An 18,394-nucleotide genomic window follows, 5' to 3' on the forward strand; every position below is an offset into this window, starting at 1 on the left:
CGTAGTTATATTGAAAGCTGTGTCAAATCTTCAGAAATGTTGTTAATATGACGTAAAATGTGATTAAAATGTATCGTCTCTATATGTTATGTATTATATATCTTGAATTTATTTCGAGATTTTCTTTATCAATATTACATTCATTTCATTACGTCGTGCATCTGTATTTTCCTGTACAATTTGCATCAGGCACAAGGCGGAGTCTACATCGACAGGACGCCAGTGTGTCACAAAGTCAACACCTAGACAACACCTGCGTAGTGTATAAGTATATTCTAGTCATGGGTGTCAAACACATTAAAATACTGTTTGTTGTGCCCTATTCTTAACACTTCCACATGTAAATTTAAGGTAGTATTCATGCAGTTACAGGTATTTGGAACTGAGCTAAGCACTAATTTACCAAATGACTAATTTACATCTGCGGTCAATTTTCTAACCAATTTTTGAAAGAAAAAAAAGACTGGGAAATAGAAATTATGAAGTAGAACCCCAAATAGTAATGTTTCAGTCATTTGTGCATCACTGTTTTACTTTTAAGTGGATTATTTTTGATGTGTGCGTGCTAAATTAAATTAACGTGGGCGCAATAGTGGTAAAAATTCTCATTATTTCTTTTATAAAAATCCTACGACTAATCTGGTTTGTTCCATTTTATATCAGTCTAAGTTTACCATTGCTCCTGAGATAAGATAACTTTGACATTTTAGGAATAATGTCTTTATGTAATTTCTATTTTGAGCCAAATTAACCCGCGGGCCGAATTTGATGCTCAGGCAGGCCGGATTTGGCCAGCAGACCTTGAGTTTGACACCTGTGTTTTCAAAGGCAGTTTGTCATTGCTTTTTATTTATTTTTTTAAATATATTTATTAGTATGATATCTGTCTTCAAATAAAGCCTTTTTATTTCCAACTCAAAAACACATTTTCTCTCCTGTGGTATTTCATCAAAGTTCATGTTAAGATCAGTGTGTAACTTGATCATATAAGCTTCGTAACACTCAAAAAGCCTTTGGAGAATAGCATGTGCAAAGACAATCTTGTACTGCCCACTTTGGCTGACAGGTGGAGGATAATGTGGCCAAGCATCTTGTAAAAAAAAAAAAAAAAAAGTTAGCAGTGAAAACTTTTACGTGCTGTTTCACCACCAGAGAGAATCGTGCCTATTTAATTTTCAGAGGGACACCTGTCCCAGTTTGCTACTTTGAAACAAACTGTCGACTAAATTCAACTTCATTGTTTTTTGTCTCCTGGCTTGGATGAGATTAAAAACGGTGATGAGGGATTTACAGTGAATGTGCTGCAGCTGCTCTAGTTCTGTTTTCACCAACCAACCACCATGTCACCTGTCCAAATTTCAACTCTTTTTTTTTTAAAATCTCATTACACTCAGACACCCGGAGAGACCCCATGAATTCTACTGTAACTGTAATTGATTTAGACTAAGCTCCATTGCAAGTATTACAACTGGAGCGGAAAGTCAGCAGCCACAACAAAGCGGTGACCAAGGATTAGTCCAATCCTTCTGTCTCCCTGCTGATTATGTCCAGTAAAGAAGCTCATTACACTCCAAATTGGTTTATCAGTCAATTGTAATTTAAATTGGAACTGTCTGTGGGATTGTGTGTAGTTAATCAATCTGAAAGGAGATAAAAATAAAGTTTTGTGAAACTTGTATTTCTTATTTTTAACATAACTGTTCGATAGGCAAAAAAAAAGGATCATAATATTAACATTGGACTCTCCTATACTTATTAATCTGATCAGTCTACTGTTTGGATTGTGATTTTTCTCTGTTGAACTTCAGTCGCCCACATTTTAAACGTTTTGGTGGTCAAGAGTTGGCAGCTCTTGATGTGGATGGTTAAGATAAGTTATCATCACATTAATGAGAAGAAAAAAAAAACAAAACAGCAAACTATCAATTCTAATTGTAATTGCGTAATTGATAATTAATTAGAATTATGGCGTAATTGACTTTGTAATTGCAATTGCCGTGGAAATTCTATAAAATTGTCAATTATAAATCAACGCAACACTGAAGAACCACGTTACAGTTCTACACATATGTAGTACACATATGTTTCATATCACACTTTCTTACATTTTACTATTAAAAAAACTTTGAAATCAAGGGGTATGATGATACAAGAAAGGCTGAGAGGCCCACACCAAAAATATTAAAATAAATATTTTCATTGATTAGGAAGCCTAACAAGGTACTCAATAGATAGGAAAGTAATTAGATGATAGATATTTGATTTTAGTGTATTTTACAGCTGATTTAGGACACGCATCATACGAGAGACGCTAACAGAAAGCAAACACAAGAGGAAGGTTAACTTTTATTTGGTTATTTATTTCAGGCTCAGTAATTGTGATTCATTGTAATTGAACGCAATTGACTTTCTGTTGATAAAGAATAATTGTAATTTAATTGTTATTGGAAAAATGCTTGTCACTGTAATCGTAATTGAACATAGGTAATTGAAAACGTAATTGTAACTGAAAGTTGTAATTTCTGGTGTGCAGTACAATGTCTATATGAAATGGAGCATCATTATAATGCACATGTAAACTACACTGCATAAACCAGTGAAGTTTACATTAAAAGCTAAAATATCCCTAGAACATTACCATTTAACCTACCCATTAAATAAGTCTCATGGTAATGGTTTAGGGCAGGGGTTCTCAACTGGTCTCACCCTGGGACCCACATTTTTCCACGGTCATTGAATCCCGACTTTTTTTTTTTTTTTTTTTTAAGAATTCAACCAATTAATTTCAGTTTTTCAAAAATAGCTGTTGAAAACATACACATATATAAACAATATTTTTTAAAAGATAAATCCATATATTTTTCCTTGCAACATGGATTTTACAGCATGCTTGTCAAAAGAAAAGGTTCTTTTAAAATAAAAGACAAGTCCAACATGAGAGACATTAATTATTTGTTAAATTTTTTCACCAGCTGTCCACGACCCACCCAGTACAGGTCTGCGACCCACTTTTGGGTCCCGACCCACCAGTTGAGAATCACTGGTTCAGGGAGATTTGTCTTCAAATGTTAAATTTGCTGCTGCAGTCGTTATTTTTCCAGCTCTCTCTCTCTTTATATATATATATATATATATATATATTTGTCTTCATATTTACCCACTTTATCAAACAAAAAAGCTTCCAAAATGTTTCTTCTTCTTCATTGAAAATATGACATTGTATTTATTATGTTCAGCTGATATCAAAGTTGAGTTTACAACTTTTGCCAACTCTCATTTTTAAAACCATGTGAGAGTGTGTCTTACCCAAGTTCTAAGGTCATGGTCAGTGAGCTCCAGGAGGATTTCACCATTCCTGCAATGAAACAAAGCATTCTAGAGTTGATCCACTTGTGGGCGTGTGTACTCACTGCTTGTTTGTTTGTGTGGGTGAATTGAAAGAGAGGGAAACAGAAGTCGTACATGCCTTTCCTGCAGACATGTGCTTTGATTCCAGTCCTGCAAAAACACAATGGGAAGGAGAAGGCCTACTAAGAGCAGTTAACCAACAGGAAGAAGCTATACGCTCAGAGGACAGGAGAAAAATACATTCCACCAGAGAGACGGTTTGTTTCTTAGGAGCGCCGCTTTTTTTTTTTAATAACAAATTATAGACATCGATACAAAAAAATAATGTGTATTCACAAAATACTTTCATGGTAAGTACAGGAATAAAATTCATTGATGTTCCGGCAGAAAGTCATGGTCGGTGTTTCTGCGGTCACCTTTTAATTGGGTTTTTCACCAACCTGAAAACATTTGTCAGCTGCCATCTGTCTGTCTGCCTCCCACCCTTATTTCACACACACACACACACACACGCACACACGCACACACACACGACACTCTTATCTGTCGACACCATGTCTTGCTGAGTGACACCACACCCTTTGCGTTCACACACGTCTGACCAAGGATGCAAATTCTACAGGTTCACACCTTGGGTGCTAATGACAAGAACAGCAGAAGTAAATGCATGACTAAATACATGTCAATGTGACTTCAAGTCTGAATTCAAAGCTCAGATCTTTTTTTTAAAAAGAAAAAAAGTCCACACGAGAAATGCAGGTTATCCTTTCACAAAACCTGGCACATTTTTGCCAGTTCAAGTCCGTTTTGGGCTTCTTCTCTTGCATCAGTTCAGTTTTTCTTTCCTGCTACAGAATGGGAGGAGTTTCACTGTGGTTAGACCCGAGAACCAGCAGTGTCATTCAGTCAATCACCTCAAGTCCACAGTATCAGAGGAGGTCAAAGGTGACATCCTGAAACTGACCACGGAGGATCAGTGAGCAAGCCTCCAGTTACCTCGCAATACTCTGCATTGTCCACGTCCTCTCTATCATGGATCTGAGCCCTCATGTTGTCACACCTTTGTGGCCAATGACTGAGCCTCTGTCTTCTGTGAGGACAGGGAATTGGCTGGGCTGTCCTGCAGGAACTTCTTCAGGTTAAGCAGGCACAGGCACTGGGATCTGAAGCGCAGGTCAAAGAAGGCGTACAGGAAGGGGTTGAGGCAGCTGTTGATGTAGGCCAGGCATGTGGCGTAAGGGTGAGCCAGCAGCAGGAATCGCAGGAAGTCACACGTGGCGGGAAACAGGTCCAAGTAGGAGAGGGCATCCACACTCTTCACCACGTGAAACGGCATCCAGCAGGCAGCAAACACCACCACGAGGGTGGTAATGATCTTCAGCAGCCTTCTTTTACGCTGGTCCTCTTTGCGCAGGGTGTTAAAGTGGCGCGTGACCGTGCAGCCGATGAAGCCGTAGCAAACCATCATTGCCAGGAAAGGAAGAAGGAAGCCCAGAGCTGAGGAGGAGATGCTGAGGCCAGCGATCCACAGGTTCTCCTGCTCCTTGCTCGTCACCACTAGGCTGAAATCCATGCCACAGGAGGTGCGGTTTGTTTCTTGATCGTATTTGGTCGTACGGAAGATGAGAGTCGGAGCGGCCAGTAGACCAGACAGCAGCCAGATGGCCGTTATTGAGCCATGCATGTAGCCCCTGGTCCGCAGCTGGGTGCTGGACAGAGAGTGGACGATGGCCAGGTATCGATCAAAGCTCATGCAGGTGAGGCAGAAGACGCTGGCGTACATGTTGAGAAGCACCACGTAGCTGCTGAGCTTACACAGAGCCACTCCAAAGGGCCAGTGGTATCCCATGGCAGTGTAGACCGCCCACAGAGGCAGAGTCACCACAAAGGTGAGGTCGGCGAGGGCCAAGTTTCCGATGTAAACATCAGCAGCTCGCCTCTTCCCTTGGGCCCTCCACACGGTAAACATGACCACGCCGTTTCCCGACAGACCAAGGATGAAAATGAGCATGTAGAGCACAGGGATGACTGAGTACGACGGCGTCCACTCTGAGTAGTCACACATGGTGGAGTTTTCCGTCTCTTCATAGTCGTAGTACTCGTAGGGACCTCCAGTTGGCTCCAGGTCCATTCTCACGTCTCTCTTCTGATCCAAACTCTCAGGAGAATCAAACAAACCTCTATCAGGTGCAGATAGATCCACAGCAGTCTAAGTTTGTCTATGTGTGAACTCTACCCACCCTTATATACCCCCACTCAGCTAGCACCCTCCCATGAACCCCCCCTCCCATCCCACTGCCCTCCTACTGCTCGCGCTGCACACACCCACTTCTCTCCACATTCATTCAGCTTTCAGCATCATTAGGAAAAACTAAGTGACTCCACAACAAGTTTTTACCGTCTTTATTTCACTTTTTGTCTCCGTTCTTTTCACATGTTGGTGTTTAACAAACAATTTAAAGAAACTAGTTTAAAAGAGCAGTCCAACAGTTTAGTCTGGACATGATCCCAGGGGCGAGTTTAACATCAATAGAGAATACATGGGATACTATAACACCTTGTCGGTGATCATTTTACATTTAAATGATGTGGTTGTTTTTTGCCCGTACATGACTCAACATGTGCAATCACAGGTTCTCAGGTTAAGATTTAAAATACTATATCTTTATCAACATTTAAAACTTCTTCTTTTAATATTTATTCTCTTACTTTTGCTGGATGTGCCACACAAGTGCACTGTAAATTTTTTATTTTCTAAATATTAAACACACATAACTCCCTAAATACTCATTTTTGAACTTGCATTGTAAACCACAAAATGTAATCATGACAGATACTGTTTGAGAGGCCACTTTAAGCAAATAAAATTGTTAAATAAACTTTATTGCCAGTCATTGTATGGAAACTCATGTCACTTTTCCATTGTGTAATCTTTCAATTGCTATGAAAACTCTTTATAATCTACACATTGTTGGATTGAATGCACTTGACAATTAAAATAACATTACAAACTTTATTTAAAGAAGATTATATCCATTATTGTAGGGGAAAACTTGATGTTTTTTTAAAAGACAAATTATTTGATTTAGATAGTTTATACATAAACAATGTACATCCAGTACAAGTTATTATAATAATATAATCTACCTATATACATATGAACACAATAATAATTATAGTAATAAAGGTGGAGACTTCACCTATATTGTACATAGAACCACATTTCTATACATTGCTATACCTATAGCTAAGATACCATGTATTTTCAATTATGTTATTACATATTATTCGCTGTATTTTAGAATTTTTACTATGTTTTCAGTTGTAACCTCCTTTTATATATATATTTATTTATTATACACATAGCTCAACGCAGTCGCAGGGAAAATAACCGCACCAGACAAGAATCAGAAATAGATACTTGGTGATAATGCTCTTTTCTTTAAACAAAAGTAAGGAATTTATTAATGTCGTAACGTTGAAAAACCGTTGAAATTATCTGTTGATTAATGTACAGCTTTTGTCCGAGGCTCTTATTGTTAAAGGCTAAAGGTGGAAGTTGGTGTATGTGTGATGCTCTTGACACTAAAATCCCAGATAAGCCCAAGGATATTTGTTCATGAGAAATTTAAATTGACAAAAAGCGGCATTTTCGTTCACCTATGAAGAGATAAAGCATTTCTTTCTGGTCTTTGTTACTTTTTCTGTCCCAGGTGGAAAGTCTCAGTCTTCAGTCGACTTTGTCTCTCAGCCAAACAGCAGCCGTGGCGCCAGGCCACCGACCTTTAGACACAACTACTGTATCACTCAACAATCGTCCTCCTCCTTCCCATCTCTGCCCCCACTCCTCCCCTTCACTCATTCCCTGATAATGAAGATGAAGATTTATATCAATGTATTTATATCCACACAGAGAAACATGTGTTGTTGTGCAGAGTTTATTAATCACACTGATTTAATAGTGTTTGCGTGTGTGTCCGTCTTTCTGTCGGAGGACGACGAGCTGGGCAGGAAATGAACAATGTGAAGTGAATCAAGGCCAGTTTCCTATCTGTGCTCTGCTGGGATGGTGGACCTGTTTTTAGCTCCATGTTGACGAGGACATGAATCAGATTTTAGGCGACACTTTTTCCCAGAATTCCCATGTGAATCTTAATCCTTCAGTGCTGCGAAGAAGATTTTACAGAATAGTCACGGAGAACTGTTACTCTGAAACATTAGTGAGGCGACTTTGCATAACTAGCAGTCATTTCATGCCAAATGTAGTTCCTAAGAGTGACAGCTTCCGATTGGACCGAACTGGAGAGTCCAGTCGTTAGGTCAGAGCTCCTGTTTCCACAACATTCAGCTTGTTTTTCTGCCTAATTGCCCACCTGTGCCTAATGCGGATTGTTGTTGGTGTTGTCTTCTCATGTGTGGCCTCGTGCTGTAAACCACACACCATGAAAACATTAGGACACCTTTAATCCTCTCCCTTCCATTAAATGCTATACCAGCACTGATGCATCGAGCATAGCATACCCAGGTACAGATTACACACACAAGCGTGAAGCAGGGACACAAGGACACACACAGCACCACAGTGTCAGACGTCTTCAGAGCGTCTTCAGAGCGTCCCTTTGATCTATCATCAGGACTTTGTGTTCTTAAGTTTTTACGGACCCGCTTTGGTGACACTTGTGGTTCTGGCTGCGAGTGAGGTGTGTGTTCTTGTTGTTGAAGTGTGTGTGACTGTTGGTAGGGGTCTGACAGTTGTTTGATGCGTGTGTGTTAAACTGTTGAACCATATGCTCAGTAGCCCCCCCCCTTCCTTGCTGTAATGAGACAGCTGTCTCCTGTAGACTTTACTCTGAGTCAGATCAGATCCAGTCCCTAAGAGAATTTCTCTATTTTCAACAATCTCATCATCATCTGAGAATCATTTTCAACCATCAGGATGATGTCAGCGTTAACGCTTCAAACAGGCCTCGGAGGTTCAGACATTAGTACATCAATAGTATCTTCCCTGCTTTGATTGTTAGCGTAATGATAAGAGCAGATTGATGCCAAGCTGCAAAGCACACAAGCAAGAATGCTGAGGTTTTCTATTCATTTGCAGATGAAACAGTGTTTACGTCGTCACTTAGTGGTGAACTTTTAATAATCATTAACACAACGCTGTGTTATAGGCTGTATTTCCTGATTGTGCGTGTGTACTGTACGTACGTATGCATATAGGTTTTTTTTCTGACTGCATTAATGGACAAAGCTTTTTGAGCCACTGCATTACGTATGCATTTAAAAAAAAAAGTCCTACATCACATCTTTTTAAAAGTTATTACATATTACAACCTTTTTTCTTTTCTTTTGACCTAAAGGGTTCCTTCTTGCACGAAAGGTAAACTATTTCTTAACTAAATGCACCAGTACTAGGGGTGGGACAATACACTGAGTTCACGACGTGATACTATAAACCAGTGGTTAACAACCAGGGGTACGTGTACCCCTAGGGGTACTTGAACACATGGCAGGGGTTACTTGGAAACATTGATTAATTTATTTCCAACATGCTGAGTCATTTTTAAGCCTATTTCAGACACTGTAGATGCTCATCCAACTAGTTTTTTCCACCCGTTGACAATAAACGGCATTAATGGAATAAACAATATTGTGGCCCTAATATCCTACTAAATTGTTACTAACATGTCATACACATTACTAAAAATTGAGGTGAATATATTCTCTGATGTACAATAATTGTAATGCACAAAATTGATATTTAGTGTGCGTTAAACGTACAGGTTGAGAATTTGTAATTTGAATTTTTATCACGTATCTATCTTTCTTTTTATTTTCTCTGTATCATGCGCCACAAGAGTTGTCTCTTGATTGTGTTGTACCTTGTGTATAATGACAATAAAAGCATTCTATTCTATTCTAAAATAACAATGTTTTTATTTGACTTTACCTCTGGATATACTTACCAGTACTTTATTCTGGGTTTGACCTTTTTCAACTAAATAGGCAAGGCTAATTTATTTGCAAAGCGCATTTCATACCGAAGGCAATTCACTGTGCTTTACATGATCAACAATAAAAACATTTAAACAATATAAAAGAATAGGAATATAAAAACAAGAACAAACCACATCACGATATCCTGTCGTATGACATATTGCCCTATAATAAACCTAAAATAAACTTTTTATTCAGAGGTTATTTACAAAATGTCACAACTTGTCCATCCAGCCTTACATGTTCGAGCCAGAGTCGGACCCAGCGGAGCGAGATGAAAATGAAGATGATGAACCTGCAGAACCCTAACAAGTGAGCTAACACAAGCACCGAGCTAACGCTAGCGCCAAGCTAACGTCACGAAATGCATTTTAATACAGTCTTTTCAAAGACAAAAATGGCAAAATGAAATGACTAATGAAAACTTTAGACTTAAATTAAATCACGTAGGCCATATCATCAAGGATCTAAAACGAGCACACAGAGCTAACATATGAAGTCTGAAGACGGTGCAACTGCTAATGCTAACAAAACAATGACAGGGACGTCTTATCATCACACTTTTTAGCGTTATTTACAGCTTACCGAAGTGCTCTGTTCATCGTCTCCAAAGATAGAAGGAATTGAACCCTCAATCAGACAAAGTCTTTCGGCAAATCCTTCTTTATACTGGCGGAGGTTGATGAAGCAGTCATCCTTGAAGTGCTTCGCGCACACAAAAATGACCTTACCCACAGATGTGGGTACATTTCTGTGAAAAATAAAACTCAACCAGGCACTTTAAAAAGGTTCTGATGCTGGGAGACGGTGTAATGAAGCGTGTGGGTTACTACATCCAACAACCCAACATTTTGACTTATCCTCTCGTAACTTCGGCATCCTTGAGCTTAGACTACAAAATAAAAGCGAGAAATAAAAATGGCGGATTGCTCGAAGTGTTGGACCTGGAGTTGATGTACTAATTTGGCAGTTCCGCTGCAAATACTGTGATGTAATAGTTCAAAAAACGTAATAGAGAATAGAAAAATCGAAACAGATTGAAAAATATGAGCAAAACAGAATATAAAGATATCTACGGAGCACCTGAAGAGACTAATTTGATTTTTACTGTACTTCTAAGCACTCTAAATATACAACAAAATGCATTTAAGGGCTAAAAAAGTGGATTTAGCATGATATGTCCCCTTTAAATTCATCAAATGTGATGAGGTACAGTACTTTTTTTTTACTGAAAGAGTCATTTTAAAAGGCTGTGTCCATCCATAGTAAAGCTCAGCCATTTCAGGGCATGATTGTGCAGCTATAGGCGTCTTCATAGCAGTTATTCAGACATTTAAAAAAGCAGGAAATAAAAAAAACTGCTGACGTACTGTAGACTCATGGATGTCTGATCTTAGCACTGCTAGATTTTGGCACAACTGACAGGGAAAATGTGTTGACGGTAACCTTCCTGCCTCCAAAATGTTTCTGTAGAGCCCAGAGCAGAACAAACACAACTGTAATATTTATTAAATATAAATAAGAAGCTATCAGAAAACAACATCACAGAGCAAATAATAGAGGTGCCGCCATTTCTGTTATGTACTAAGAGGAGAACTCACACTGAGTGAAAGCGTCATTCATCGTCACACTGAGCAGTATCAGTTTTTGTTTCCCGTCTGACAGGATCAGCAGCACCATGAGGACGCGTGTTTGTTAGCGATGGGTGCAGAATGTGAAGGAGATCAGTGCGAACATGAACCATGTGACACAATCTCAAAGATGGAACATATATACGTTTCTGGAATCTGAATTATTAAAAAAAGAGTCACATGGTGATTAACTGATGACCAGTAATAATTTTGATTCAGTTTTAGTCGTAGTCTTTTGATAAAAACGCAACTTTTATTTCATATATATATATATATATATATATATATATATTTTTTTTTTTTATTTAATATATAATCTTGTCGGCTATCTATTACAGATACAGTTGACTAAAGGAAAAGAGTATTTGTGATTTTAAAAGATTCAATTACCAGTCATAGTCTAGTTATTGTCACTTAAAAAAAAATGTAGTCGACAAAAACTGTGATGAAATATTTCAGGGTGACACCATTTTACATTTACACATATTACCACCATTTAAAACCATTTAAAGGTAAAATAACCCAAACTTGACTGATTGTCCAAACATGAATTCCACCAGGAATTATGACTTTAAATCAGCTTTATCATTAGTCAGCATTACAAATATGACACGTTAATGCCCTACTACCATCTCTCTCTGTCACATGCTGTGCTATCTTGTGACTAATTGGGTCAATCACTTAAAATGTTCAAACCTAATGCTGTCCTGAATTTCCTAAAGCTCATTTAATGAAATGAAAATTAATTTGTTCTAAATCTAAATATTTAATTATTATTATTATTTTTAAAGGTACCTTATGAGTACAAACAAATACATCCCCAAGTAAACAGGATGTGATTTTTATCCACACAACAATCCAATTATACAACTGTAATCTATAGCAAAACTAACTGTGGTAACAATTGTCTTATCAAAATGTAATAAAGCCTGATTATTAGTCTGATTTAATCCTGAAATATCTGAATACCCCAGCAGGGCCTCCCATTGGCCACAATTAGCCATTTATTCAGTCATTATTTGTCAGGTATATTTATGATTCTGCCCAGGTTGTCTCAGGTTATCTGGCAATAATAAAGGTAAAATAAAAAAAATAAAATAAAAAGATTCTATCATAGTCTACTAATACATCTGTATTATGTGGTCACCACTATGCAAGTCTATAGATGATAGAGTACACAAAAGAAACGTAAAAAGAGAACAAATTGACAGTTTGTAACATTTCTATGTATGTGAAAAAAAAAAAAAAACCATATGCACATGACTAAATGGATGAAACTATGGAGGTAGATTTAATATATATATATATATATATATATATATATATATATATATATATATATATTCAATCAAAAAAAGAAATCACATAAAAAAAAAAACATTTTCAAAGAAAAAAAATGCGTTCAAATGCAATTATTTGGGTCCCAAATATTTTCTTGCGCTCTATCCCTTTTTGTTTTTGATTGAAAATACTTATTTTTGATTGAAAATATTTATTTTTGATTGAAACCCTTAAACTTGACAAGCTGATGCACATCAACACTCTAAAAAGGCACAATACATTTATTTTTCCTGTTTTCTGCCACTAGCTAGAAATCTTCTTCTCCTATGCACGTTGTTTGGATGCTAAGCAGAGTTGACCCACAAAGCTGCACTAGAACACGCTCCATCTGCAGAGTAGGATTCACCAAAGCTTTGACTCTGTAACATGAACACTTGTATAGACTTTTATGGCTGTTCCAACTTCACAGAGCATTTGAAACGCAAGCTTTCAGCTTAATTTCAAGGGTCCTGAGGCACACACACACACACACACACTAACATGCAGACACACCCAAAAAACCTGCATGTTCACACATGTGTGTAACACCCATGACAACACCAGGAGCAACACAATAAGCTATTGTAACCCCAAACCAAAGGTTTTGATTCCGCATGTGCTTTTGTCATTAGTATCAATTATAGCGCGCGCGCGCGCACACACACACACACACACACACACACACACACACACACACACACACACACACACACACACACACACACACACACACACACACACACACACACACACACACACACACACACACACACACACACACACACACACACACACACACACACACACACACACACACACACACACACACAAAGTTAGTTAAGATATTATTTTAAAATATCTATAATAGGCCCTGGCTTATTTGTGCAGCATTTGCATGTTCTCCCTGCGCATGTGTCAGTTTACTCTCGGCCCGTCACTTTCTCTGCACAGTTAAAATAAGATAAAATCTTGAAATGCAATGTATAGAGCAAAAAGAATCAGGGATATGGAGTAAACTTAACTTAAAATGTGAACTAAATGACAAACTCAATAGGAAAACAGAATTCTGCACCAGACAATAATAAGATATTGGCTCATAGAGTTAAACAAATACAATCTCTAAACATTATTCCCTCAATCTTTGATTTGGACAATATTCTTGTTACAGATAAAAAGTCTACAAATGCCGTTTTTAGTTAAATTTATCAAGAATTGTACACCTTTCAGGGCGTTCTTATCTTGATGTCAATAAACTAGATAGTTTCTTTTCAACGGTAACTATGCCAATGTTATCGCAAGATGATAAATCCTTCATCAAATCTCTATTGATGAAATTAAAAATGCTACAAAATGAACAACAAGATGACAGTCATCAACATCCCACGCCAAAAAAAAAAAAAAAACAGAACAAGGACAATAACTCCGGAAAAAATAACTGCACACTTCTCATTTTCGAACTCCATCAAGGTATTGGTACTGTGAAACCACACACCAAATTTGGTTATCCTATATCTTAAACAGTTTCTGAGAAAAGCTGTCAGAAACAGACGGACAGACGGACGGAGCTCAAACCTATATCCCCCTTCCACACTTTGTGGCGGGGGATAAAAAATGCCACTATACAAAAAGTGTGCTTGCTTCATGCTAACATCTATGGGAAAACCCATATATGCCCATGCTAACATTTACCGCAACCGGCAGTGATTTATATAACACGCCGTTTATGCGTAACTTTCACAAACATAATCTGGGAAGTGTTATCAAACAGTACACTTCAACATACTCACAAGCACATGTTTTTTCAACCCAAAAGTACAAGAACTGAGTTAGTAGATTCCAGTAGGCCATGGGCTTTGAACATGGTGACTTCTGACTACTACGGCAACAGTGGTAGGTCAAAACACAAACTCGCCCAGAGTAAATTACAAGGGCAATAACTCCGGAAAAATTAATTCCGCGCTTCTCATTTTCGAACTCCATCAAGGTATTGATACCCTGAAGCCACATATCGAATTTGGTTATTCTATCTTAAACAGTTTCTGAGAAAAGCTGTCCCCTTTAGCTCAGACGGACGGATGGACGGAGCCCAAACCTATAAATATCCCCTTTCCACTTTGTGGAGGGGGATAATAATACAGAAAACTGAGACTCTCGTACAAAACTGGGATAGACTGAACCTTTCCCTGATGGGCAGAATCAACTTGGTAAAAATGATATAGTATAATCGATTGATAAAAAAAATGTGTATGGGCTGGACAAAAAACTATGTTTAATCGTATGCAGAACAGCCTTGGGGTTGTCTGGAAATAAAATGGGGTTGCCTGAAATGCCTAGTAATAATAAAATAAAAATAATTTATGATTTAAAATTACATTTTATACTACAGTTTACATTTTTTATTTATTTATTTATTTTCATATATCTATTTTGCACAATTAAAAAAAAAAAAAAAATACATATTATCACAGAAATAGATATACAGTGCAGGAAGAGGCAAAAAGCTCAATGAGCTTAAATAATTCTTCTTCTTTTTCAAATTAAAACACTATAAACAATCTGTATTCTATACTTTCACTTTCTCAAATATAAATCTAGTTCAAGTGAAATGCAGTATAAACATATATCTGAGCTGGTGCATATTGTTGCTTTATGCATGAATCCTTACTACTCTGCATTTGTAACACATGTAACAACATGTATATAATCAAAAACTAATTCTAAACAGAAAAATAAAGTATCTGGGATCACCAGAAATTTGTGATATAATAAAATTTCGAATGTATGACCCGTTGAGCTATACTTCTGCACTGCTTCTTATCAGGGCCAGAGCATGGACTCCATCGCTCTCAATAGCACACATACACTAATCATCAACATCCACAGTACAATCACCACCACCACCACCACCTCTGTGTATCCTCTGCAAACCCCCCACCCCCGGGTTTCCTCACTGGGAAAAGAAAGCGCTGGATGGACAGGAAAAGAGGAGACAGTGGGGACGTGACACAACAATGGCAGGAAGTGACTTCAGATCAATTCAGATTAGTGCACAACACCATCAACGCAGCAGAAACCATCCACCAAACATCCCCCCGTGAAGAGATAAACATGCTGCACAAACAAATGAGTCAAATAAGCTCTGCAAGACACGATGGACCAGATAAACCCTCGTCTCCTTTAATTAACTGCGGGAAAGTTGGCGTAAAAGGTCAGAAAAATACAACAACCATAGCATATTGAACCATTTCAATAAAACTGAAATGATTGCCTCTGACATAAAAACTACTTGAAGATAATATTTTGCTGTATCATTTTAAATGTATAAATGTTCGCTTTTCCAGGTCAACACAGGTCAAAACAAATGGAACCAATGGGAGAAAAATAAAACAATGAAAAACTGTGAAACAGACATAAGAAACTGGTGGCACAGGGGCCTCAAGTGGCCGTCGGACTAACTTTGTGAGGTCCTCAAAGTAAACGCGCAAAATTATTCCAAGTGAAAAAATCAAATGACTCAAAAACATACAAAATGACAACAAAAATACACAAAAGACAACTAAAGTAGTCAACATCACTCCTAAAACACACCGAATGACTAGAAGAATACACAAAATGAGAACAGAAATACACAAAATGACAGCAAAAACATACTAAACCCTGTGTTCTTTCCTGGATCTATGCTAAGATTGGTTGTTGTTCTTAATACTGACTGATAATGTGGTCACTGGGATCAGCCAATCACCTTTTTGTAGCCCTTACTGTGATAAAGGTTGCTCATCTCAGACCTAACAGTTGAAGAATGATTGATTTAGGAGAATTTTAACTTCTTGCACAAATTCCAACTGTTTCCCCTCTAAGATATACATCTCTATCTGCTCCACAGTGACAAAGCAACAACTATTACAGACTTTTTCTGTCATTCTGACTGATCGGTAGGGGTGAGTATTGGCAAGGATGTTGCAATACGATACGTATCACAATGCTTGGGTCACGATACAATATTATTGCGATATATCGCGATATTCTACCCAGTTAATATCAAAATTAAACAGAGATGAAAAATCAAGTTGCTGAATACAGTGTGTTCATCAGAAGATATTGATCATTCAGAGGACAAATTGAGTCAAAACTATTTGCTTCAAAACATCCTACTTAATATTTATTATTAGCGTTTTTGCACATTTTCACTGAAAAAAAAAGAAAATGCAGTGTTACACACTGCCATCACGAAATAAAGTGCAACAAGTTTCTTTTCACTGACACTACTGTGTAGAAGTCTCAAGGTAACCATGACAACATAATGACGGCATTGTAACAACTGTAAGTGAGAACATTAAGGATAAAGCACCCTGAGTTACTGACAATGCACGAAAATAAGAAAATTATTATAAATTCTCATATTGTATCAGTTTAAACACTGATCTGAACAGATTATATGAAATGCCTGTGCATACATAAATATTACACACTGCCATCATAAAATCAAGTGCATCAAGTAACCACTGTAACACACTGAAAGCATTATAACCACATATTGCACAAATACACAAAAATATTGATTAAATATCAGAAAAAAATTAAAAAAATAATCGATAAAAAACCGCCCCCCAAAAGAATTGCGATATATTGCAAAATCACATTTTTGTCACACCCCTATTGATTGGATTAAGATTATTTTTCTCTTTGCTTTTAAATTATTTGGTTATGGTGCTGTATTACAAAACAGGAACTACAGTAACGTAATGGAAGTGATTTTAATTAATTATCCACATTGTAACACTGATGATAACTTTTGTGCTCACTGCACAGGATGAAGGTGTACTCAGCAGTTCAAAGGTCACACAGAGGTGACTCTAAAACAGAGAAGAGCCCGATAGCTGTGGAGGCTGTGCGATGTGGAACCTGGAGATGTCTTAAATTGCAGAAAATATTTGAATGATGTGACGGTTTATGGCTGGAAGTCAAAGCGCAGGCCGGGTTCTGAGTGGAGGGTACAGTAGCTATTATTACATGTTTTAACAGCTGTGGTTTCAATAACTGCTTCAGTGTCGTCACAGAAATAAATTCTGATGTGACGTTAAGGGTTATTGTTCTAGATGATATGGTACAGTTCAGTGTATTATGAGTTTTGGTGCATTTGTTATACTTTGGGATTGCATGAGGAAAGGAGCTATTTTCTAAATCTGGTTTTATGGTAAAACTCATTATTTGAGATCAATATAAGACGAGGTCCGACGATCAAGACTTTATTGTAAAACGATGAACTCGTCTTACAGAAACTTTTTTCTTCAGGTTGTGTGTAAATTACTCACACTTACAATGCTTTTGTTTAACTTTAGTTTCTGTTAGCTCCAGTATTAGCGACGCATGAATGGACTGCACAGGCATCAAAATGCAGCCAAATTTGTCCAATTTTCTTACTTCTAACATGCTTACTTACTGTACTAATTTATCAGGGGAAATATCAGAAATAATCACAGTTATTCACTTCCTTCCACCTGCCATGACCATGTTATGTCAGGTACGAATCAGTGATTTATAGACTTTTTTTTTTTTACTGTAATTTAAGTAGAAACTGGAGACTTTAAGCTATGGGCTCCTGCAGTGAGACCCATTATAATTCACTGTCCTGCGTTTTTGATACAATAAATCAGTTTTAGGATGATTCACACAACATCCAGTTGGGCTTTTCCTATTTAAAAGAAGAAGAGGGATTTCCCACGCTGGAATCAACAGGTGTGGGTCATCATCATCGTCTAGTTCCTAGCACAAATCCTGACCTGTCTCATACATGTGAGATCACTGAATCCCCATCCAGCTACTGCTACCTTACACAACAACAATGAGAGGGCACGTATGTTTCCTGCATCTGTCTGATCCCCGACTCCTTCCGCTTCACTTCCCCTGCCACACGTGCAGCTCGTTTTACTTCACACTATTCATCAGAGCAGTGTTCATCAAAAACAGAAGGCTAGAAATAAGAAGAGTAGAACGTACGGTCTCAAACTGTGCTGGATAAACTGAAGAAAACCTCAATACATTCAGATAAAGGAAAAGAGGGTCAATATGTTTGATAAAGGCGCAAAAGATTGCGAATGGGA

At 37.6% G+C, this 18,394-nt stretch overlaps 1 protein-coding gene across 1 annotated transcript; it reads right to left on the reverse strand.

The window, feature by feature from the left end:
• Window positions 1-3,401: 3,401 nt before the first annotated feature.
• LOC114473223 (apelin receptor B-like) lies at window positions 3,402-5,552 on the reverse strand. Its single transcript, XM_028462713.1, has one exon. The coding sequence runs from the start codon at window positions 5,477-5,479 to the stop codon at window positions 4,403-4,405; it is 1,077 nt and encodes a 358-aa protein (XP_028318514.1). The 5' UTR covers window positions 5,480-5,552; the 3' UTR covers window positions 3,402-4,402.
• Between the last annotated feature and the right edge of the window lie 12,842 nt (window positions 5,553-18,394).

Source organism: Gouania willdenowi, chromosome 12, assembly GCF_900634775.1.
Source record: "Gouania willdenowi chromosome 12, fGouWil2.1, whole genome shotgun sequence".
NCBI lineage: Eukaryota > Metazoa > Chordata > Actinopteri > Blenniiformes > Gobiesocidae > Gouania > Gouania willdenowi.